This window comes from Taudactylus pleione, unplaced genomic scaffold, assembly GCF_031769625.1.
Source record: "Taudactylus pleione unplaced genomic scaffold, aTauple2 ptg000671l, whole genome shotgun sequence".
Lineage (NCBI taxonomy): Eukaryota > Metazoa > Chordata > Amphibia > Anura > Myobatrachidae > Taudactylus > Taudactylus pleione.
Window position 1 is genome coordinate 7264975 of NW_028285073.1, and position 25264 is coordinate 7290238.

A 25264-nucleotide genomic window follows, 5' to 3' on the forward strand; every position below is an offset into this window, starting at 1 on the left:
CTACCAAATGCTGCAGGGTTGTCACCCCAGGATCTAGAGCGGAATTTTATTGGCAGATCCTATATTTGATATTGGTGGCAGTGGTCTGTGATGGAGGCTAGTCCACACTGTTGATAACTTAACCAGGTCTTTAGTTTATTAACCAGGCAGAAAATATTTACAGGATGACACAGGGTTAATGCAGCAGGTATGTATAACAGGTACACAGCACTCATATAATGCATGTACCAGATCCATGCAGGCATGTATAGGAGCAGGGCTGGGGTCCAGTACAGATGTAACTGATGCCCAGAAACCCCTACCACCACCCAGCCTGTAGAGTTAATTATTAATACTATATTACATGCATAAGGAGACCAATTTGTATTTGCTAATTATGCCCTATAATTGGTTGGCCACACTCTAAACTCAAGCATTTGGAACTTCCCTCTAGAAAACCAGAGTTTACCATGAGATAGATGTTCAGTGGCTGCTGTCCAATATTAAAAGTTTCCAGAGTGATTTATTTGGTGTTCAAAACACTATAAGAAAGCATTCCTGTACAGGTCTGGATCCATCTGTGGCGACCTGTTGGAGGCCTAGTAAAACTATTCAGCAAATGAGCAAGAAAATATGTCAAGTTGGCAAGACGACTAGAAAATAGGCTGCACTAATAATCATATAGGTTACCAAGGTTATAAGGTATTTGTTTTGAATTAACTTTATTACACTACGTACAACTTGGCATTATGAACATCAGTCACTTCACATTAGGTCAAGCAAATTAATGACTACTTTCTAACTTCTTTTGAGCCTTTAACTATAAGTAAGTCTTGTACTTATCAGATTATGGCCCATATTCAATTTGACAGCGAAAAGTCACAGGTTGGACTTTTTGCCATCATCGCAGGTTTTTCAGGGTTAAAGTATTGGGCGCGTGCACGCCTTATCCCTGTATTCAATTTGGATTCAGCGAAAACGTTACCCGTCAGAAAGGTAAGTATCAGAAAAGTCCTGGGAATTTTTGGGAATTCATCCTGGCACCTCCAAAAACATGTCCTGACATGGGGGATCACTGTGGATACCCCGTTTTGGCCTGCTGAATATGTCAGATTTTTTAAATAACCGTGGCAGGTGCATAAATGCGGCTTTGATAAAAGTGATGAAGAATAGCACTTAGCTTTTTTTGGGGGGGAAATATAACTATTCCCATCAAATTTGGAGTACATGAAAATGGGTGCAAGCATATTTTTAAGTCCCTAAAATGATTTTTTTGAATTCTTCAAAAATGCACCTGCCGCAACCACCTGCATTCTAGAAAACACCTGCCGCATACTTGGGGAACCCCTCTGAACTAATTTTGCTAGTTTGCAACTTTGTTCCCCTAAAAAAAAATGTACCCCCAAAATTAAAGTACATTTTTGGGGGGGTCCTGAAGATTTTTTTAAAAACATTTTTGACAGATTATATTTAGGGGACACTCCCAGGGGTGCAGACTCTTTTTTTAAGTCTGCAGCCCTAAACCCCAATTCTGCACTTTTATTCGCCAGCTAAACAATGGAGAAAACTTATTCCCGTTTTTTTACAAAGACTTTTCGCACCGGCGAAAAGTCTTTGTAATTGAATATGGGGATAAGTGAAACTTGCGAAAATGACATCATCTGTGATAAATTATCACCGATAACGGGTTTTCGCTCCAAATTGAATACGGCCCTACATCGTTGAGAACTGGTTAACTCCACCTCGACTTCAGAATGGCCGGCATCCTACTATAGGCATAGCCTATAATGAAATATCATAGACTATTAATAAAGCTCACAATGTTATCAACAGCTAGCTTTCCAGATTCAAATGAAAGTTTTCCATAGTCAAAAAAACTAATAATACCATGGAATCCATCTTTGACATGGTACCAAGTTACTGGGACTCCATTGTCTTCCAGGCGTCTCTTATAGAGTAGTCCATCATCGCGGAGAACATCAAACTCACATGTTAAGATGTAGGCTTTTGGTAGAAGACATATAACGGAGTCCTCAGCCAACAGCGGAGAGAAGTGGGGGTCTAATGCCTGCTTGTGAGCTTCATAGACCTCCTCAGAATGCGAGGCCATGACACGTGGCTTATAGCCCCGAGCCTTAAACTCGTCAGGAATATTATCAGGACCTAACCACTTCCTAAACTTCAGTTTCATGTCAACAGGAACATGGTCTCCATCCAGGACTTCTTCCATCATATCCAGGTTGCCTTGTTCCATGTAGTTTAACATGTAGAACACTGCTCGTTCTCTGTACAAGATAGGCACTGCACAGTTTTGTGTATATGAAGGCAAGTAGAAGTCGACTGCTTGGACTGCTGGGTAGATCAGCACCTGAGCCAGAGGCTTTGGAAGATCTGTCCTGCTCACCAGAGCTTGGCAAACAGCAGCCGTAAGATTACCCCCTGCACTGTCTCCACTGATGATTACTGAGGATGCGTCAACACCATATTCCTGCGCACTCTTCAGTATGTGACTTGTGACACTGAGACAGTCGTCAAATGCTGCTGGGAATCGGTGTTCTGGCGACAGGCGGTACCTAAACAAAACATAGACAAATCAAGCATTAGTCCTGCAGCAAGACGGCTAAACGCAGCCAGTGTAGATTGATTTTGGATCATTGATGGTGTTCAAAGTTATGTATCTCTTTAATGAAGCAGGAGTAGAATAGAGCAAATGAGTGAACCAAAATATACAATATATATATATAATTTTGCAATTGCTTGTTTGTTTCCTGATGCACAAATAAATTAACCGTAAACTAGTATGTGTGATGATTTGGTGCAACTCCAATTAATGTTACAATCCTCGCTCTTAGGTGTAGATTTACTAAATCGTTGTTTGTCAAATCCACCGATTTGATTTAAAACGACATCAAAAATAAATGCTAAACCATATAACTTTTAGAGCTTGAAACGAGATTTGTATTGTTATTGAATTACTAAACCAGCCTGGTTTAAAATTAATTTCTGTTGCCACTTTAAATCAGTTAGTTAAAACCGCAAATATCAGCTGCTTTGGGAAACCGTGGTTTAGTAAATCTGCTCCTTAGGCTAAAGGCCCCTACACACTACACGATATTGCTACCGAATTTGGCCAATTCCGACGCATGGGAACAACAAATCGTCAATATCGCGCAGTGTGTATGCACAACATCGTTTAGTGCGCGCTCCCGTGGGGTCTTCAGCCGCATTGCCTAATCTTTTGTACATACAGGAAGATCAGGCGATACGGCTGACGATCTCATGCAGCGCTATGCGGCAGGGGCTGGCATATCGGGCAACGGATCGGCCAGTGTGTACGTACCGCCTGATATGTCGGCCCGTTGGCACTGGGATCGTGGCTCGCATCGCTGGGTACACAATCGTTTACTGTGTACCCAGCTTTAGCCCCTATGGGAAGCTGTCTTCCCTCATTCTCTCCTCCTGGCACCGTCCCTGCCACCAGCACATATGTTTCCCTGTCTCTCACCAGCGCTCTGATCCTGTATGTCTGCCTACTTGTTGGGTACAAGTTCAATGAGTGCTGATTTACCCCCTATCCTCCACTTCACGCACACAATTTATCAATACTTGCTTTATCAGCCATAGCGAGTCACCCTACCTTACCCATTGCTTCCACAATACCCTCTACCCTATATTTGGTTGTATACATTTTGTTAATAGTTTTCTTATATTCTACTATGTATTCATTTATAACTGTGTTGTTTAACCCCTGTAATAATAACTTTTACTATTAGAATATGGTTCTGACATAGCTAAACTTCCTTATTTTCTGTCAGACAAGCATGAAATATTCGATAAGAGAATGATCTTCCAAAAGGAGCATTATATCCGGCATCTGTAAATATAGATAATTATCTCCACACCACAGGCAATTAATGCTTGCACTCCTCACTGACGGCAGATGGAAGAGTTTCCACCTTCAGTCAGTCATAAACAGTATGTACAAGGCGGTGCCACCACCCAGGGTGCAAGGCCCCGAGGACGCCTCATTGATGAGCCGCGGACCCTGAACTTGGCATGCAGGGAACCTGGAGCTGCACCCTGCAGCCTGTAGATCCTCAGGATGCACCGATAGCTCAACTTGGTCCCGGTGGCGGACATTCTCCTCTTTGTGACGTTGCATGTGGTGGCGGCACACAGCATATTATCACCTTACTACCACTCTGTAAGCTAAAGCAAAAGGAATGGTGGCATTACCCACAAAAATCAATCAGACAAACATTTAGTTTTATCAGTAGTAACATGCGGTAATGAATTTGTTTGGCGTTTGTATATAGCTGGCAAGTCTAGGTCATTTGTGGGCCAATTATTGGCAGGCATTTCGGGTTTTCTATGTTTGCGTGGTGCCTTTGTTTTCACTAAAGAGTTAAGCCGGTTCTCCTTCCCCTCCTGATACTATGCATCCCATTGATCTGCGCATGCTTGCCTTTTTGTCCAAAGATTTGGATTCAGATTGCTTCGCTTTATCAGGCTTTACTTTTCCGAGTTGCCTTTGCAATGGCTTTCCATGGCGTCTTTTGTGTCAGTGAACTTTTTGCGACTGCCAAATATGCACCTTCCCCTTTGCTGGCTTCACAGATTTTTGTCACTGATGCCTTAGTTTTATATCGGGTACAGCGTTCCAAGACAGATCAGTTAGGTAGAGGCTGATGGATCCCCTTGAATAGTTGCGGTGATATGCGGATTTGTCTAGTGTCGCTTGTCTCTACTTGCAGCTTAGACCCATTGCTGCAGAGGCATGGTTGATCCATCAAGACGGGTTTTCTCTTACAAGGTATCAGTTTAGCTAGGTCTTGAAATGCTGTATTTCAGCAACTGGTTTGTCCCCATCTGAATTTGGATTGCGCTCCTTTTGGATTGACATAGCGGTGTCCGCTGCGGCTGCCAGTATATGTCTGTTTCGGAAATTCATGCTCTTGGGCATTGGAAATCTAATGCCTACAAATGATACATTAGATTTAATTTGTTTCATTTGTGTCCTAGCTTGAGCGCTAACCACTCGCCACCTTTGGGGCCGTGAGGAATTTTGTTTTACTTCTGGGTTTTTGTTAACTTACGGCTTTATGCCACCCCTGGGAGTTTTTTTGTGTTTTGCCTCAAGTCAAGTTACAACACATCCTAACCACGCCCCCTCCCCACCCATTCTCGTCAGCCCACCTCCCTTACTCTGCTTTGCTTTCTGTTTTAAGTTGTTGGGGCTTTTTTCTTTTTGTTTTCTGGTTTTGCAGATTTTTTATTTGGTTGTTTTACATTATTAATTCCATTTGTTGATTACTTTGCAGCAGGACCAATTGATTCCAAATTTATTTGGATCAGGTAGGTCACAGGTAGCTTTGGATTTTGATGCTTTTCCTGAGTTAAGTTTTGTCAGTTGGTTGGGTTGGAGAGGGACGTTGGCATGCCCTGTGTGCCTGTTTGTTTTTTCTCTCCCTGTCTTCCTATGGCTCCCCTCTCTTTCTGATACTTGTTTTAGGTCTACTTCTGATACAACGTTTAGGTGGTAACGATGTGCCTGATCTTACCTATTAGATGTGCGGATGGCCATTGTAAGAGATTTGGGAGTAGATGTACTAAGCCTTGGAGGGAGATAAAGTGAAGAGAGATAAAGTACCAGCCAATCAGTTCCTAACTGTCATGTTACAGGCTGTGTACTCTCCAAGGCTCTACATCTCCCCCTTGGAGTGGTTGACTGAGTTGTTGCCTTTTTATCACCTTTTTTGTTCGAGTATCATTCCCAGGCATGTTTGGCATTGTCATCATAGCATCATCGACATTATTTGGCTCGTAAGAGGACTGTGAGTCTAGGTGGTTTTGTGGTCAGCCATCCATGTATCAGATTTAGGGATGTTCATGTTTATAGACCGGACAGTGGGTATCTTACTGTCGAGGATGTGTTTTTGTTTATTAGGAATTTAGTGTAGGGTCTTAGAGGTGTTTAGCTTTGGTATGGTAGTGGCTGCGGTTCCTTGAGAGAAACCTTAGTTGGCGGGAAAGAATGGTAGCAGTGGCTGTCTGTTTGTAGGCTTTGAGGTGCTCCCCCCTCCAAATTACGGGTTAGGCTGATTCTACCCTACTGAGGGTCAGCAGCACCACCGGTCCAGGTGGGCCTTTTGTGTATTGGGAGGGGAGTTGGATACCTTGAGTGATTGGTGATGGGCTGGTTGTTGGTCACCATCTAGGTTGGAGTATTATTTGCTATGGGCTGGCAGTTGGTCCCCATTTAAGTTTATCTTGCTGCGAACAGATTGTTCACTGTATGTAGGGCCGTTCTTTAATCATCGCCATACCCTTTCCTTTTATACAAACAGATAAATAAATAAAGCTGATCTCTTTCCCCTGCCCATAAGTCTCAGAGGTAAATTTACTAAAGTGAGAGTTTTTAGAAGTGGAGATGTTGCCCATAGCAACCAATCAGATTATACTTAACATTTAACTAGCACCTTCTAGAAGATAATAGCTAGAGTCTGATTGGTTGCTATGGGCAACATCTCCACTTCTAAAAACTCTTACATTGTAAATATACCCCTCATTGTCTTTATTTTAGATAAGTTATAGTGTAACCTATGTATGAATGTAGGCCGACATCAGCCGATAGAGAGTTTAATATCCAAGCACGACCACATTCTACAGTGTGTACAGCCTGTATTTTGCCTTTACACCAATATTCATATTATGGGTTTTATTTAATAGGGTGGAGTGTGGGTTGCCTGCTCCGGCAGAATCTCCGCAAATGTGTCCCGGTTTTTAATTTTTGAAATATATCATTAGCAGTCCTATACGGATGCCACATGCTGCTTTTACATATTTTCATACAGCAGTGCCTGTGTAAACTGCATATAAATCTGAATCAGGCCCAATTTCCTGTATAGCTGGCCTATCCTGCATTAGTGTGTCCCTCCCTTACACATCTAACATTGATGTTTCTGTGATTTTATAATTATCTGCCATATTAATCATTTAAAGCAATTTACTAAGCTGGTTGTTTACAATGTTCTATGAAACTGTATAAAAAGATATTTGGCTGTAAGAGACTTTCTTAGCGTTTGCATGTAACATTCATAAACTGTTCTGTAAGCAATCTTATCGCTTTCTTGTACTGTACTTCACATGTAGTGATAACATGGTAAAGCTGAAGTGTTAAGGCGCGTATCCACTACACGAGAAAAATTAGCGTTTGAATGATTACGACATCGTTATCGTTCAGTCGTTCATTAACAGTGTAGTGAATATACTGGCAATGACCAGCGATGCTCGCTCCCCCCGGTCGACAGATTGTGCATGTTCGGGGATGAGGGAGGGTCCATGCACTGATGTACATATCGTTCAGTGTGGGCCATTAACCACTGCACAGGATGGTGAACAATTGCACGATTACAATGTTGTAATCGTACAGTCGTTCCACTCTCGCGTAGTGGATACACACCTTAAGATTGTTGATCTAAGGTCAAGAGATCAGTCAGTTACACAAGGGCATATAGAGACCCACAAGGTCGTCTAGAGACCCACAAGATCATATAGAGACCCACAAGGTAATATAGAGACCCGCAAGGGCATATAGAGACCCACAAGGTCATATAGAGACCCACAAGGGCATATAGAGACCCACAAGGTCATATAGAGACCCACAAGGTCGTATAGAGACCCACAAGGTCGTATAGAGACCCACAAGGGCGTATAGAGACCCACAAGGGCATATAGAGACCCACAAAGGCATATAAAAACCCACAAGGACGTAAAGAGACCTACTTACCCAACAGAGACAACCACAGATTCTGTTCCTTTTGAGATGTAGCGACATAAAATGTCATAGGAATCTACAATAAATAGAACCGCATATTAGTAACAGTAACACATGTCCTCTCTCTCTCTCTTCTCACACACACATTCTAATGTCTGTTTTTTTATTTAACTAGCAGATTAAAACCTTTTTGCATTTAAGCATGCTTATCTTAGCTGTCCTCCTAAATAATACTTATGTCCTTTATCAAAATCTCTCTTGTGGACTGATGAGTATGGCTGCCATACGAAGGGTCTCTTCTCACTACATCATGTGTCATTATAAATCTTTAATAGCAATTTAATATTATAAAATGCTTTTTCAATATAACATAATAAGCAAAGACAATATAAAAATTGTATTTGAATTGGAGTCACTTTATTCACAATGTCAGTGTACCTAGAATTTGACAAATAAATACAAAAATATGACTTATTAAAATTGATAAACTTCTATTTTAAAGTCAAGCCCAGATTTTCTACACACGGTCCGGGCTCCAACCATTCTGCCCTAAAGGGTTATAAACATGACTTGTAGTGTTTGTTTACTTTCTCTTATTTCATATAGCGCTCGTTCAATTTATCACTATAAGCGGGATGCATGACGCATCGCATTCGGGATGTGATGCATTCCGCCGGTCATCACAGGCGTGCCGGCGTTGGCAACGCGGGTATGCATGACAATCCCCACAAAGGACTGCTCTGTCGGTAAGAGCATTTTTTTGCGGTGGAGGGGCTTCCAGGTCTATATCCAGAAGCCCCTCCGGTGTCCTTCTGCGCATGCCGTGGAGAGTAGTGGGAGGGATCTGATTGGATCCCTCTATCAGCACTCTCCTAAAAGAAGCCCATAGGCTTCTATGGGTAATGGCCAGGGGCTGGCTGGCAACTTTTAGCCTGGGGGGCAAATGCATGCAGGCGGCCCTGGCAGAGGAGTAGCGTGTAGCCAGGGTGCCGGAAGAACGTGCGTGCTACGGCGCCGCCCCCCCTCAAGTGTTTCAGGGAGGAGGCGGGTCCATATGGGATTAATGTAAGGTAAAAATAAAGATTAGGGGCAGCCCCCTGTCGTAGTGCCCATATGCAGTGCCCCCGTGTGCCACAGGAGAGAACACCCTTATGCAGGCCTCCAGTAGTGCCCCCAGTAGTGATCCCTCCCTATGCAGTGCCCCTTGTGCCCCCAGTAGTAAGCCCCTTATATAGTGCCCCCAATAGTGGTACCCCCTATGCAGTGCCCCTTATATAGTGCCCCCAGTAGCAGTCCACCCCCCATGCAGTGCCCCAATAGTGGTAACCCTTATGCAATGCCCCTTAAATAGTGGCCCAAGTTGTAGTCTCTCCCCTATGCAGTACCCCCAGTATTGCCCTTTATATAGAACCCCCAGCAGTGGTCCCTTGATGCAGTGCCCCCAGTGGTAGTCCCCTCCCCCTATGTAGTACCCCTAGTAGTAGTCCCCTCCCCCCTATGCAGTGCCCCTAGTAGTAGTCCCCCCCTTGTAGTCCCCCCAGTAGTAGTAGTACCCCCTTGTAGTGCCCCCAGTATTAGCCCCCCCTTGTAGTGCCCCCAGTAGTAGTAGTCCCCCCCTTGTAGTGCCCCCAGTAGTCCCCCCCTTGTAGTGCCCCAGTAGTAGTAGTCCCCCCCTTTGTAGTGCCCCCAGTAGTAGTAGTCCCCCCCTTTGTAGTGCCCCCGGTAGTAGTAGTAGTCCCCCCCTTTGTAGTGCCCCCAGTAGTAGCCCCCCTTATAGTGCCCTCAGTAGTAGTAGTCCCCCCTTGTAGTTTCCCCAGTAGTAGTCCCCCCCTTGTAGTGCCCCCAGTAGTAGTAGTCCCCCCCCTTGTAGTGCCCCCAGTAGTAATCCACCCCCCTGGTAGTGCCCCCAGTAGTAATCCCCCCCTGGTAGTGCCCCCAGTAGTAATCCATCCCCTGGTAGTGCCCCCAGTAGTAATCCCCCCCTGGTAGTGCCCCCATAGTAATCGCCCCCTGGTAGTGCCCCCAGTAGTAATCCATCCCCTGGTAGTGCCCCCAGTAGTAATCCCCCCCTGGTAGTGCCCCCATAGTAATCCCCCCCTGGTAGTGCCCCCAGTAGTCCCCCCCCCAGTAGAGAGAGACTTAATAAAAAAAAAAACACTTACCTGAAACTCCCGCTCCTGGTCCCGACGCTTCTACCGGCTCCTCCGGCCGCTTTGCATTATGGGAGAGACGTCGTCATGACGACGTCTCTCCCATTACCCACTGCGGGAACCGGAAGAGGGTTCTTGCAGTGGGAGCAGCAGCAGCCGATGAGAGTCTGACAGACTCTCAGAGGCTGCTGATTACAGCAAACACACAGCTGCCGGCTCCGACGGCTGTGTGTTTGTGCTGTGTAGCACTGACCGGACTCCGTCCAGTCAGCGCTACACACGCGGTGCAGTCTGTGTCACAGTGATACAGACTGCCCGCGGCCCGCATGACGCTGCGGCCCGGGGGGCACATGGCACCCTGCCCCCCGGCCCAGCCCGCCACTGGTAATGGCATCAGGAAGATGGCGTTACCCACCGCATCCAAGCCCAGGAGTGGTACATATGAGAAATGCGTCCAACACGCATTTTCGGGGTTTTACCGCATTTCTCAGCTTGCTGCATCCCGCCCTAAAAATATTGTATTGACCTGTAACTTTGTGAGTAACTGCATCTTTTTTCTGAGTACTGGAACCTTTTTCATAGAAAATAGCACTGCCGACCAGTATATTTATATATATGTACCGTATATATACTCGAATATAAGCCGAGTTTTTCAGCACATTTTTTGTGCTGAAAAAGTACCCCCTCGGCTTATACTCGAGTGAAGTGTAGCGCTGACCGGACGGAGTTCGGTCAGCGCTACACAGCACAAACACACAGCCGTCGGAGCCGGCAGCTGCGTGTTTGCTGTAATCAGCAGCCGCTGAGAGTCTGTCAGACTCTCAGCGGCTGCTGCTGCTCCCACTACGGGAGCCATCTTCCGGCTCCCGCAGTGGGTAATGGGAGAGACGTCATGAGTAATGACGTCTCTCCCATACAAAGCGGCCGGAGGAGCTGATAGCGGCGGGACCAGGAGCGGGAGTTTCAGGTACGTGATTTTTTTTTATTTTAATCCTTATTACGTCTCTCTCTACTTGGGGGGGGGGGGGACTACAGGGGGCGATTACTACAGGGGGCACTAAAAGGGGTTATTACCACTGGGGGAACTACCAGGGGGGATTACTACAGGGGGCACTAAAAGGGGTTATTACCACTGGGGGTACTACCAGGGGGGGATTACTACAGGGGGAACTACCAGGGGGGGATTACTACAGGGGGCACTAAAAGGGGGTATTACCACTGGGGGCACTACCAGGGGGGGATTACTACTGGAGGCACTGAAAGGGGGGATTACCACTGGGGGCACTACCAGGAGGGATTACTACTGGGGGCACAACCAGGGGGAATTACTACAGGGGGCACTACCAGCTGCTGCCATTTCCCACCCTAGGCTTATACTCGAGTCAATAAGTTTTCCCAGTTTTTTGTGGTAAAAGTAGGTACCTCGGCTTATATTCGGGTCGATTTATACTCGAGTATATACGGCTATATATATATGTACTCCCAGCTGGGATTATGATTGGAATTAAACAGATGACACCAGTGCTGTGAAGTAGTAATGCTGACCACTGTGCTCCCATGTCAACAGTAATAAGAAAACAATCCTGACGTCCCTTCACTCACATTATTAATTTAAGAAATAAATTAGCATAAACCGAACAGTATATTTGAGGAAAAATTTAAGTATGTAAAATTAATAAAGAAGGTTTGTTTAAATTTCTGTTCTCAAGTTCCAAAAATGTTTATATATTCAACATTTATATGATATAGGACATCTACATAGATTATCTAATTCAGTGGTTCTCAACCCTCAGGTTTTCCCAACAAGACATGTTTTCTGTCTAAAGAAACAGGTGGGATAATTACTGACCCAGCAAAATAGTTTAACTCAACTGTCAATGATTACAGAAATCCACAAAGCTTGACCTGTTGGTGGTACTTGAGGACTGGAGTTGAAAACCCTTCATCTGATTTATTTCTTTACCTATACTTCCGAACATCCATCCTCCTCCGTGGAAGAATATGATCCCCTTTCTCCCACCAGCAGATGGCGATCTGGGCTGGTAAACTCTGACCGCAATCCCTTCTATCTGCAGGTTTTTGATGAAGAGTTTGGGATCCTCGCCTAAATTTCCAGCCAGGAGTTTGTCTCTGATGACACGGATGAATCTGAGCTGACTGCATATAGACATATTCTGAAGTATTCTTCCCTGTTTGGTTAGAAAACAGGACAGGTTTACACATGTTGCAAATCTTAAGCATAGCTGGCAACTGTCCCTAATTTCCAGGGACAGTCTTGGAGTTATAAAATGTGTCCATGGAATTATTTTGACCCTGACGCTTGTTTTTAGTTTTGACCAACTGCAACTAATTCTTACTACCCGTTCTTATTCACTAGGCCTTGGAAATTAGTATGCATTGTAGAGGTGTGCTAAATATTGAATAATGTGCATTATAATAAGGTTCTGTAAACATGATATTGGTCAAACCTCCCAATTGCCCAATGACAGAAGGACAGTCCCGGACAATATGCTGTACAATTTCTTAGGTGAACTAAGACCGTGTTAATAAATTCCCACCTACCATTCTACCATTTCTACCTACAAATGTGTCCTTCTACATCTATCCTCAATACACCACGTAGCATGAGATGCCTGGCATGAGCGAGCCCCAGGGCCCGTGCTACTCTGGTTGGGTGTCTTTTTTGCCGAAAATGCATCTAAGTCACAATACGATGTGAGTGCGAGGATACAGCTCTACCATAGAGCTTAAATTGGAGAAAGCAGGGCATTGATTCCCCATATACTAACCTCAGGCAGTATTTGCAGTGCTGCCTCCTCGCCCACTTTCCCTCTCCACATTGGAAGTATGTAAGAACAGCCACTGTCCCTGGATATTAGACTTTATATTTCATATATGCATTCCATGATCCCAAGGATAGAAGGGTGAAACCATAAATGCCTCCTCTCCCGGGAATGTCTAGGTGACTCCCGACTTTCTAGGAGTTCTCCCACACTCCCCCAACAGAGTGGAGCGGCCGTAAGTGCCACAAGTCGTGGCATTGCACAGCAGGGGCAGAAGCCTGGGGGAGGATTTAAAAGTGGGCAATTATTACACTTATGTACACACCTGAAGAATCTGCATGGAAAGGAAACTGGAAAATTATTTGGAGGTAGGGTACTGAGGTAGGTGAAAGGAACCAACTACCTGTGTGGAAATATGGGGTACAGGTCATACTTACTCTCCTGGAAGGTGTGGGAGACCCCTCACTTTTTGAGTAGTCCCCCAGTTTCCCAGAAAAGTGGGCAGGATGGGGAGAATAAAGCTGGGAATTGTGGGTCTATAGAGAGGGGGTGGTGCCAATATGATGTGATGCAATGAGACTGGTGATGTTTTAGCCCCACCCCCTTCCCCCCACACACACACACGATTTGCTGCATTTTACCATGATGGGGGTGTGGCCTAATGATGTGTAGAGCATGGCCCCGCCCCTGAAGTGGCCTCTTGCATCTCCTCTGCAGGCTCCTTGTGACTTTACTATTGCATCTGCATGTGCGGCCAAACCCATAAGTCATCTTGGGCAGAGAAAAGTGACAGAAAAGAGGTGTACTACCTAAACAGGCACCTCACAACACTTGTACAGTTACACATGTGACTGCGGTTGCCATGGTGGCTACATGACACTGTGCACATTTATAAATCAGTAATAGCAGCCAGAAGAAACAAACCAAGGGAAATAGTAATTGCCAAGATTCTTTCTATAGCCTTCCACTTATATTTATGTTATAACATACTTTGTTTATACAAAGCTTCTTTAAGTTGTAAGACAGCTTATTCGCTGGATATAATTACATACAGCATAGGTTATTATATCAGTCCATTGAAGGCGTTCTCCAACAGCTGCTAAATATCTCACACCCCATTCCCTGACTCTAACCACATAATGGATTTATGTGTTATATACACCTTATACATAGCTTGCAGGTAATTTTATACAATATTTGTAATAATTTTGTGCATCAAACAATGTTTGTGAACATGCATGAAATTAATTTATGTTTCATATACACCTTATACACAGAGCCTGAAGGTTATTTCATACAATATTTTTAATAATTGTGAAAAGTGAAAATAGATGAAAAGCAGGGCCGCCATCAGGAGGGGACAGCCAGTACTCCTGTACCAGGCCCAGACAGCTGAGGGGCCCGGCAGCCGACAGAGTCAATTCATTGTTAATTATTCACCCTCACACAGGACAGCTGAGCAGAGAGTCCTATGAATGACTCTTCCTGTGTGATGAGTCATTCATTAATCAGCTGTCCAGCCAGCGCTAGCAGCACACAAGCCAGAGCTATAAGATGCCGATTCCCTTGCGGATCTGTGATCCACACTGGAGCCTGGAGGTCAGGTGTCAGCCCAGGAAGAATGCTGCAGAGACAGCGCAGTAAGTATTGTAGTACAGGGATCTAATTTCTTGTGTCTGCAGCTCTATGGCCCTGATTCAGAGGCGCTCGCAAAAAGTGAGCGCTCGCTCTGAATCAGGGCTGGCGCTTGTTTTTTTAGTTGCGGCCTCTTAGCCTCTCGCATAGCTGTGGGTTACCAGGTGATCGGGCTTGCGATGAGACCCTTGCGGTAGGGTCTTTTTGCTGCAAGCCCCAGTGGACTTCCTGCTCTAATAGAGCAGGAAGTCCACCTACTGACATCACGAGTGATGTCAGTAGGGCCGCCCACAAACGGCAGGCGTTCCTGCAGGAATGCCTCCGTTTGCCCAGCCACCCCGCCTTCCAAATGGGGCGAGCTGTCGATCAACATCAACAGCCGCCCCTTTTGGATGCGAGCGCCGGAGCGAGTGCTTTTTGTGCTCACTCCAGACCCGCTTGCGAGTGCATAGCGCTTGCAAGCGGGTCTGAATCAGGCCCAATGTTCCCACCCTACCACCCTGATGTATGTTCCTGTCTCTCTCCCCTGTCTGTTAACTGTAAAGTCTGTATTTGTCTCTAAAAAACTCTTTGTATGTGTCTCTGCCCTTCTCATCCCACCTCATGGGTGAGTCTGACTCACACCTTCATGAGTGCCTCTATCCCCTCCACTCCCCATGAGTGCCTCTGCCTTCCATCAACATCACATGTATGCCATTGCCCCTTTTTCCACTTCTCCTGTGTGCCTTTGCCCCCCTTTACCCCCATGTGTGTCTCTGCCTGACACTGCACTCCCCATATGTGCCTAGGCACTCCTTCCCTCCCTTCTGAGTGTCTCTGCCCCTCATCCACTCCGTTTGTGTGCCTCTATTATACCCCTTTTACACCAAAATCCCAGGTCCGACCCTGGAATTTGAACACTGGTCAATCCCGGGTCGAATTCGGCTTCAGACCCCGTTTACACTGCAACTCGAACCGGGTTATTCCCGGGTTTGCCCCGTTTACACTGAACCTTGCTTTTCTCTATAGAAGTCATTAAAAATGGTCTATTTTAAGGTCTGACAAAGATGCTCACAAAAGGCAACAAAAGAGAGGGGTGGGGACTGCTTACAGCATTGCTACAGGTTGCTGTTCTGGCTGTGGCAGGCTGTGTATCAGCCTGCATTTGTGGTTGCTGGTCAGGCTGTGGTGCAGGCTGCAGTTCTGGCTGTGACAGGCTGTGTGCCTGCCTGCTTTTGTGGCTGCTGGTGAGGCTGCTGTGGTGCAGGAGGTTAGGCAGGCAAGCGATGGCTTCATGTGCGTCTCTCTCTGCAGGGCACTGACAAATGACATCATCTGCCGATGCCCCAGAAGCTCCAATCATCATCTTTCGGAGCTAGCCGGGTCAAATAAGCAGGGTAGCACCCGTTTACACTGCCTCATGACCCGGGAACAACCCGTTTTCAACCCTGCTCTCAACCCGAGTACGATTTCCCCGTAAATCGACCCGGGTTTTTTTTTCTTGGGAGCCGTTCACACAGAGCCTCAACCCGGATCGACCTGGCAATAACACGGGTTATTTGTTTGGTGTAAAAGGGGTATATGTGTCTCTGCCCTCCTCATCCCACCTCATGGGTGAGTCTACCTCACACCTTCATGAGTGCCTCTATCCCCTCCACTCCCCATGAGTGCCTCTGCCTTCCACTCAACATCACATGTGTGCCATTGCCCCTTTTTCCACTTCTCCTGTGTGCCTTTGCCCCCCTTTACCCCCATGTGTGTCTCTGCCTGACACTGCACTCCCCATATGTGCCTAGGCACTCCTTCCCTCCCTTCTGAGTGCCTCTGCCCCTCATCTACTCCATTTGTGTGCCTCTAACCCCTGTCACTTGCTTTCTTCCTCTCCGTCACATTCCAGGCCTGGCCAATTTGTGGCTCTCCAGCTGTTGTGAAACTACAAGTCCCAGCATACCCTCCCACAATCAGCTGGTAAAGCATGCCAGGACTTGTAGTTTCACAACAGCTGGAAAGTCACAGGTTGTCCAGGCCTACCTACATTATCCCATCTTTCTCCCCACCCCATCTGTTCCCCAACCTTCTTCTCCTATCTGCTCTCACCATTCACTGTCCTCTTATGTCACACCTTTCTACCCCCTCATCTTCCACTTCTCCAATCTTTGTCTTTCCATTCTCATCTTCTTAATGTGCTACATAGAACCATGGTGATCAGAAGAGGCATGGATGAAGGGAAATGCAACCAAGTTCAATGCCAGAAAATTAAATCTAAGGGTAGCAGGTAAGTACAATTTTAATTTATTAAATCGCTCAGCACTTTACACTACACCTTTGCACCCTCAGAGCTTTGGGACAGGGGGGGGGGCTGCTGCTTTATCCACTTGTACTGGGCCCCATGATTCCTGATGGCGGCCCTGATGAAAAATGTTAGATTATAAGTGTAATTACAATTTGATAACTATGATGGAGTTACGCCGGAGTTAAACTGGAGGAAAACTGAGGGAAAACATCCTCAAACCAGAGCAGTTTTTGAACGACAACAAGCAACACACTTATGTGAATTACCAAATTCACCATCAGCTGCTGTATGCATATCCAGGAAACTCCTTACTGCACTCACTGCTTGGACATTGCAAGTACTCCCCTATCTGCTGCTGCTCTTGTTGATGGATCTTTGTTGTTCAAAACACTTCTGACTGGATCGGCTCTATACATTGTATTTTTGCCTTCATACTACTGAATATCCTGTTTGCACTGTATTGCCTTTTTCCATTGCATCGCATCTGTCCACTTTAAACTAACTATGAGCAGGTTCAGTTTTACTCGGTTTTACTCGGTTCTTATCGCCACTTTACCGCAAATTTGGCTCGATTTTATTCGCTATCCAAAACACATGTTCGGCGATAGCCAATAAAAAGATCCGGGTAAAACCGAGTAAAACCGAACCCGCTCACCCCTACTTTAAACATTCTTTATTTTAATAACTAATTCCTGCACCCACTACTCACACACCTCTCTTTATATATCACTTTTGGAGTTGCGCTCATACATTAGCAGCGCTGTTCTTTTATCTGTATTTTTTTAACATTTAACAACTTTTTTCCACACTGTCTCTATATCACACAGCCTCCACATCACACAGCCTCCACATCACACAGCCTCCACATCACACAGCCTCCACTCCAGTTTTCATCTCACTTATTACCTCGTCCACAGCATGAACACTCTTACTTCAAACACCCCCTTATTCAGTGTCCACATAATCCTCTACTTTATCCATCCCTATCCTCCCCCTCTTGTCTCCTCCACTTGCTGTTCCCCCTTTCTTCTCTCATCAGTCTCCCTTCCCACCCTCTGCTTCTTCCCTCCGCCTTTCCTGTTTCTCCACTCTCAACCAACTCCCTCCCTCCATGGCCTTGCTACCCCACCACTAAGCCCCACTCCCTCCTGGTTCTGCCGGTCACCTCCAGGGCTGCCAAGAGAAATTCTGGGCCAGAATACAGCAACAACCTGTGGGACCACATCATGTATGGCTGCACCCATTTGTGGGTGGGTCTAGCATGTGAGATGCACCCACTCACAGGAGCATGGCATAGCACCCAGCATCTGGGACTAAAGTATTCACTACTGTATTAGGATGGCAGCACAGTCCCATAATAGCTGCATTTTTAGCAGGATATATGTAGATGCTAAAATGGAACACACAAAAATGAAAGCGCTGCATCTCTCAAGTAACTAACACATAAACAAAATCTATTTTCTGTCATAGAGATAGATGTATGGAGAATCTAAGTTTGACATAACATCAGGTCATCTTATACACACATATTCCGCAGCACATATCCTAACCCACTGCTCCATGCTCCTTCCTCACTATCTACCCATACTTGCCTACTTTTGAAAAAGCATTTCAGGGAGATTGTGAAAGCAGCACCCATGAGCGCGGCGGTAAAGTGGGCGTGTACTGCTACATCTGAGAGGCGTGTCATAATATTGACTTACATTGAAATGTAAACGAGCCCCTAAGCAGTCAGTAAGATCTATTTTTTTATGAAACACTGATATATTACAGAAAATGCATGTACAGCCATAGGGATCACTGTGCCTTATGATAGACACAGTATAGTGGCTGTTATTGCATATTCTTTACATTAGTGCATTTTGCCCCCATGCTGTGCCCCCTTCTTGTGTGTATTCCACCTCCCCCCTCCCTGGAAGGGGTTAATGATTTTCCCAGCCAGAATGTTAAATGTTAATGGGGCTTGTGGCAGGAACTCTACCACCAGACTAAAGATGGGGAGCCCTGCCGGCCCGTTAGTGTAGCCAGCCCATTAAAGGAGAGGGACAGTGACATGTGGGATGTGGGTCTGGTGGGAATACAGCCGGCATGCGCCGGAGGCACAGACAGTGGACCAGTTCTGGATTGAGAGACTGACCGTAGCTGCGCTGCCGTCACCGCTGTGTTTTTGGAGACAGGCTCAGGCAGCAGCGCTGCAGCTGTGCAGTGTGAGGGTCCTCTGGCGTTTAAATGACAGGCAGCCGCCCTTGAAGGAGGAGCCGGGACGGACCAGGGGAGACCAGCGCCGCCCATTCCTTCAACACATGCTGGAAGCAGGCAGTCTGGAGGCGGGTGTGGGGGCGGATAAAGGCGGCATCGGGGGAGACAAGCACAAGCCTTCACTGCATACCCCTCGGTGCCAGTGGGAGGTCCGGAGACAGGAGCGGAGGCAGATCTAAGAGGACTTCTCTCAGGAGGTGGGGAAGCTAATATTCAAACCTGATTCCCTACGAGTCAGTGGGGAATTCGGGGTTTTGTTAAACTTTCCGGGGTAGCGGGAGACTCTGCAGTGAAGCGGGAGTCTCCTGCAGGATTCAGGAGGGTAGGCAACTATGTATCTACCACATCTGTGTCGCCCCTATCTGTCTGCCCTTCCCCTTTAGAATGTAAGCTCTCACGAGCAGGGCCCTCATTCCTCACGTGCTTCTCCTCCCCCTACTTATAGTATCTTTTACTCCTAACTCCCCAACTGGCACTTAACATTTGGTTGCCGAGGCCCTGCTGCTTGTGTTATGCAGCTATGTGCATATACCATGTCCTTGTCCTGTATTGTTTTATATTACTATTATCTTTTTTTTGTGTGCTCATTTATGTACTATGTAAGGCGCTGCAGAACCTTTGTGGCGCCATATAAAGTATAATGATAATAATAATTGTGTGCCTTAAACAAAGTTTGTGTACATTGAACCATCAAAAATCAAAGGTCTCAGTCATGCTAAAAAAAAATCCATATTTTAGAATATTTGGATATGGGAGACTCAACCTGTAGTTGTGGGTTGAATAACACAGTCTCATCTTCAGGGTATAATGCCCATAGCTATTCAATACGAGACCCGCAACCAACTTGGGAGCACCACTGATGCAGCATTTAATGCTGACTTCTGCTTGTATCAAGTTTTCTAAAGAAAGCATTACAAGACTTAGGGGCATGTTTATCAATAATTGCAGTCCGCACCCCCCTCCCGAAATAAAGATTACTTACTGTAGCAATTTGCATTGATAAGGAATCTTTGTTCACCTAATTGAATTATCTCTGAGTCACCCGGACTCCGTTAAGAGCCCGATCACTTTAGTTCCTGCGCCGGACCTCCGCCGTGCTACTGCACGTGTGCCAATGCCATCGATGTATGCGGACAGCAGCGCGAAGGGATCTTTTGGATCTCTCTCCCAAAAACATGTGCAGAATGTATCCCATAGACTACAATGGCTAATGCTTATCTGAAGATGGCATTAGCTGGAGCTGCCTTTGGAGTCAGAAATGGAAGCACCGCGTCAGATATCAGAGATATTTGCTGCTGGCCCTCCTTCTTACATTCAGGAGGTCCTTAATATTTATAGTTACCACTGGAAAACTCCCATTTTTCAGGGGAGATCCTAAAAATATTCTTTAATAAATATGCCCCTTAAATAGTTAATTATTTTTAATTGAGATCATAGGGCCTGATTCAGAGCCACGCGTAAGTGGCAGCCCGTTCGCTCCGAGCGATGTTTGCCCAACTGCGCATGCGTACGGATCGTTATACGCATGCGCGAACCAGTCAGTGCGGCCGAAATTCATGTGCTTGCAAAATAGCGAATGCCTGCTAATTTGAGTGACAGAATGAGGCGTATGTGGGTGGTAACAGGGGAAGGTGCTTGAAAACGGGGAGTGGAAATCCGATCGCAGGCGTGCTTAAAGGTCAAAACGGGCGTTTTAAGGGAGTGCATAATTAATCCAGCAGCGTCATTGACCACGTCACTTGGTTTTTTTTAACTCAGAACTGCTCGCAAAATAGTGGTTGAAAAAACCACCCACAAGAATAGCGAGCAGTTCAGACGCTGTTCGATGTACTCGAATAATCTAATAAATAGCGGACATGACGTATGGTGCGAGCGGCCAGGGGGCGTATTTTTCAAATTTACGTTCGCATGTTTTGCTCGCTCAGACGTAGAGGCGTGAACAGACCACAAAGTGCGAACGGTTCATTTGAATAGCCACCCCTTTTTAGAAAACGAATGACCGCAAATAGCGAGCGGCTCTGAATGAGGGCCCTAGTTAGGACCTCGGCCTGATTTAGGTGTCAGCTAAAGATAGAACGAGAGGTGCTCAAATGCATGAAAAAAATGATTGCGCTCCCCAAAATGTATCATGTTTAATGTAAACCCCTATATTTGAATTGCATTTAATCCATACTTGCCAACTTTCTGGCTGTCAGGTTGGTACAGCAGAGGCGTGGCAGGGGGCAGCATGCAAGGGGCATAGCATATGGGGCAGTGCAGGGGGTGTGACTGAGCTATTGCATCAGCATGGCCACGCTCCTGCTATTCAATGCTGTGATTTCTGGCATGGTAAAGCGAGAGAGTGACTACGATGACGGGATCCAGCGTGAATCTTGTCATCGGCCGCCTGGACCACCCACTTTGTGTGGCACCGAGCGGACGCGGGCCAGCCTCCAGGAGACTTGACTGCTCTTCTGGGAGACTGGGAGCAGCACCCAAGATTCAGGCGCCTCCTGGCCGTTCCAGAATCATTTAACCTTTAAATTCACGTACATTACCATGTGCAGTTTAACACAATCAGGTTGAAGGTTAGTAGTGTGAGGTTATACTGTGTTAATGGATAAACGGTTATTATCTTGTGTACTTTAGCTCCGTACAATGATAGTGACAAAGATGTGAAAATTGCAAGTAAAATGGAAAGGCTGTAGGTATGAGCGTTGAGGCTGCTCATCCTCTATTTACGCCCCACACTTTCTTCCAATCGTATCATCACTAATACTGGGCCTGATCCAGAGCTGAACGCAATGGCGATTATGTACGCAGATCGAGCAATTTTTTTACCTTTGCGCATGCGTATAAACAGCACTGCGCATGCGCTGCTTTCGCATTGCGATTATGGACGCACAAAGTGATTGACAGGTTGTCAGCGTTTGGGTGGCAAAAAAACGCAGGCGTGCCTGTCCTATTAAACGCCGTTACTGTACATGGGCGTGCATAAATTAGCCACTGCGAGTGCATACGCAGCGTGAGAGCCATCTGCGCGAGAGTAGAGCTCCCGAGTCTGCGGCGTGTCAGACCTGCTGCAAGGGCAAGATGGCCACTGATGTGCAGCTATGTTACGATATTTACGCAGGTATGCGTCGTCACACGCAGGTAGGAAGGCAGCAGTGGACGTCTTTAAGCTCAGGTGATTTTTGAAAACATTAGCATATTTTCGCAGCTGCATTGTGTATGAAAACGCAGCTGCGAGTTGGGCGCTATTTCAAAATGCTATTGCCCCACCTACTTTTTGTCAATTTTTTTTAATTCTTTGATACATGCCACCCATTATGAGGCACAAAGTGATGTCACTAGTGAATTGATAGAGGGAATATTGGTTCATGCCACAAAATGGCTGCCCTGACTTTGGTTGCCATGGACTACTGCAGCAGCTACATCAATAACTAAAGCATACTGTGACAGAACTTTGTATTTAAGTTGGATAATTTTTAATGTTAATTTCTAATATACACAATCATCAATTATAAAGCAGCTGCACAAGCTAAGGTACTGTATAATAACACTGAGGAAATGAATTTATTCCTGCATGGTATTATTACCCGGCTCTGGTGTTACACACTAGAATTAATGAACATGTACAGAAGGGGAGCAGAGTAGGAGTAGATCTCTGTAAGTAAGGCACTGTTAAAGTATCTCATGTGAAAATAAAACGTCACTTTTGTTAGTTATGCATTGAAGAGGTAAGGACATATGATGCGGTAACATAACGTACAAACATACAAATACACAATGGCCCATACATATGTAATAGTCTGCGGGTTGCAGCAATCAGCGTGATTCCGGTGACTTAGGGCCTGATTCAACAGCGTATGCAATTGCAACTATGCACGCAGATCGGCAGATTGCTCGCTGCTGTGCATGCGATTGCACCGCACTGTGTGTGCTCTGCAATGCAACTGCGATTACGCACGCAGAGACAGAAGGAATCCATTACAGAGTGCGTGATAGGCAGTGCATAAATTAGCTGCTGCGATTGCCTACGCAGCCTGAGTACTCATTGCAAGCGTCGAGACTTGCGATTTCTGTGACGGGTCACACCTGCTGTAATGGTGCGTGAGGGGCCAATGTTCTCCGATGTACCGATGTATACGCAGGTCTGCGAGGTATTACGGATGTGAGAAAGCAGCAGTGGGCGTCTCTATGCTGGCTGAGCAGTGGCTGATGTTACTGATGTATACGCAGGACTGCGAGGTATTACGGATGTGAGAAAGCAGCAGTGGGCGTCTCTATGCTGGCTGAGCAGTGGCAGACATTAGCATATTTTTGCAGCTGCATTGTGTGTGATTACTGAGCTGCGATCCGTGCTGAATCATGCTCTTAGTTCGTATATTAGAAAGGCAATAATTTCAAAGGCAAAACCAGATCTTTGTATTGCAGCCTACACTTATTATAGCACATGTCTGACCTGAGCGGTACTGCTTTAATTCAGCATCCGGTCACATGTCATATTATTGACATCACCATGTCAATACTAGAATTTCAACATGGTTCAACATATCAACAAGCGCCACATCAACATCCTTAAAATGTTGACATGTTCACAATGTCAAAATCTGAAATGGCGCCAGGGGAAATGTTGACATTTCAAGAATGCCCAAGGGTTAGGTATTGCCAGACGGGCTAGGGTTAGGCCATAGGGGGAGGTTAGGGTTAGGCATCGCCAGGAGGCATAGGGTTAGGCAAGAGGGGGAGGTTAGGGTTAGGCGTCGCAAGGAGATCTAGGGTTAGGCAATAGGGGGCAGTTATGGTTAGGCATCGCCAGGAGTGCTAGGGTTAGGCACTAGAGGGAGGTTAGGTGTCGCCGGGGGGATTAGGGTTAGGCACTAGGGGGAGGTTAGGGTTAGGCGTTACCAAGAGGGCTAGGGTTAGGCACTAGGAGGAGGTTAGGGTTATGTATCACCCAGGAAGGATAGGGTTAGGCACTAGGGGTAGGTTAGTGTTAGGTGTTACCAGAAGAGCTTGGGTTAGGCACTAGGGGGAGGTTAGGGTTAGGTGTCGCTGGGTGGGGTTAGAGTTAGGCACTAGGGGGAGGTTAGGGTTAGGCATCGTCGACAGGGCTATGGTTAGGCACTAGGGGGAGGTTAGGGTTAGGTGTCGCCAGTAGGGCTAGGGTTAGGCACTAGGGGGAAGCAGGTCGACTTAACAACTGTCGTCTTAATGTACCACACCCCACCTGTTCATCTACAGTATTTTAGTAAACAATTGACAGACAGTTGTATAAGCTATTGATTTTCCAATAGATATTTACCCTAATGATAAATCAGACATACACTAATGCACACACACTAATACACATACACACACTAATACACATACAATGATACAAGGATATTAGGATGTTGCAGAATGGCATTTATGACAACATGTATAGCTTGCACCTATATCATACACCAATATTTTTGGAATCACGTCTGGGAGATCTCAAAGGGGAGGACCAAGGGGCACAAAGTAATGACCCCCAATAATGGTGTGACCAAGCCTCCAGTGGGCCACACCCTAGTATAGGGGCCAGACTTCTCTCATGGCAGCCCTGCTCACTGTTATGATGCTCCTGATTAATTTATATAAGACCCCTAGACTCAAGCTCAAAAGGGCTTCTGTCTATAACAACCAACCGTTGTTCCCTTAGAGTTGGATACACTCACCGGTACTTAGGATGCAGCCAGGTCCTAACCTTCCAAACAGTAGGGGCTTATACAATTATCAGGTGATCACAGGATAGGCTGGAAACCTAGAACAAACCTAGAACAGGCTACATCCCCATGGCGACAGAAGTTGATTCTGGTGCTTGGTCTCGACACTGGGGTCACAGACATTTTTTCCTGTATGAAAATTTCCTTAAGCCCCTGACGTTAAATCTTGTCTGAAAATTAAAATTCCAAAAGTGCCCCACAGTGGGACTGACTGTCTTTTAACTGAGCAGGAGCCAATAAGAAGTCTCCTCCGAGACGGTCCCTCTAAATGAATAGACCTAATGCAGCTAAGTACACAGTAGCATCCTAGCTGCTAAGCAACAGCTGTGACTAAGAATAACTGCGGCTGCTGAGGTCCTGGTCGCCTGGCGACCATCAGGACCATCGGCCTGTGTGGGCTGGCCTGATGCGGCGTCCCAGTCGCCTAGTAACATGCGGGACCTGGCTCATACCATTCACTCTGGCATCCAAATGTAAAAACAACATTATGTTGTTCCAGCCTCGGATAGGTGCATGAAGGGCCCACTATGAGAAATGGACAAGCAACTAACCCACGAATAGAGTAACAATGTATTTTTTTGAGTGCCCGGTCTTGCACCTGACCCATAGGGGAAAGAGGGGCTCTCAGACAGTGGGTCCACCAGTGATTTCCCCTGACCCCCTGTGGGCCAGCCAAA

General features: G+C 46.1%; 1 protein-coding gene across 1 annotated transcript in view; it reads right to left on the reverse strand.

Annotated features, from left to right (window-relative positions):
- Positions 1-148: 148 nt before the first annotated feature.
- Positions 149-25264, reverse strand: part of LOC148478221 (arylacetamide deacetylase-like 4) — a 31396-nt gene continuing 6280 nt past the window's right edge. Inside the window, exons 2-4 of the mRNA XM_088455793.1 lie at positions 11870-12095; positions 7769-7832; positions 149-2552 (exon numbers count right to left, since the gene is read on the reverse strand). Of these exons, the coding sequence (XP_088311919.1) occupies positions 1775-2552; positions 7769-7832; positions 11870-12095 (1068 nt within the window). The 3' untranslated portion in view covers positions 149-1774. The remainder of the gene's footprint in view (positions 2553-7768; positions 7833-11869; positions 12096-25264) is intronic.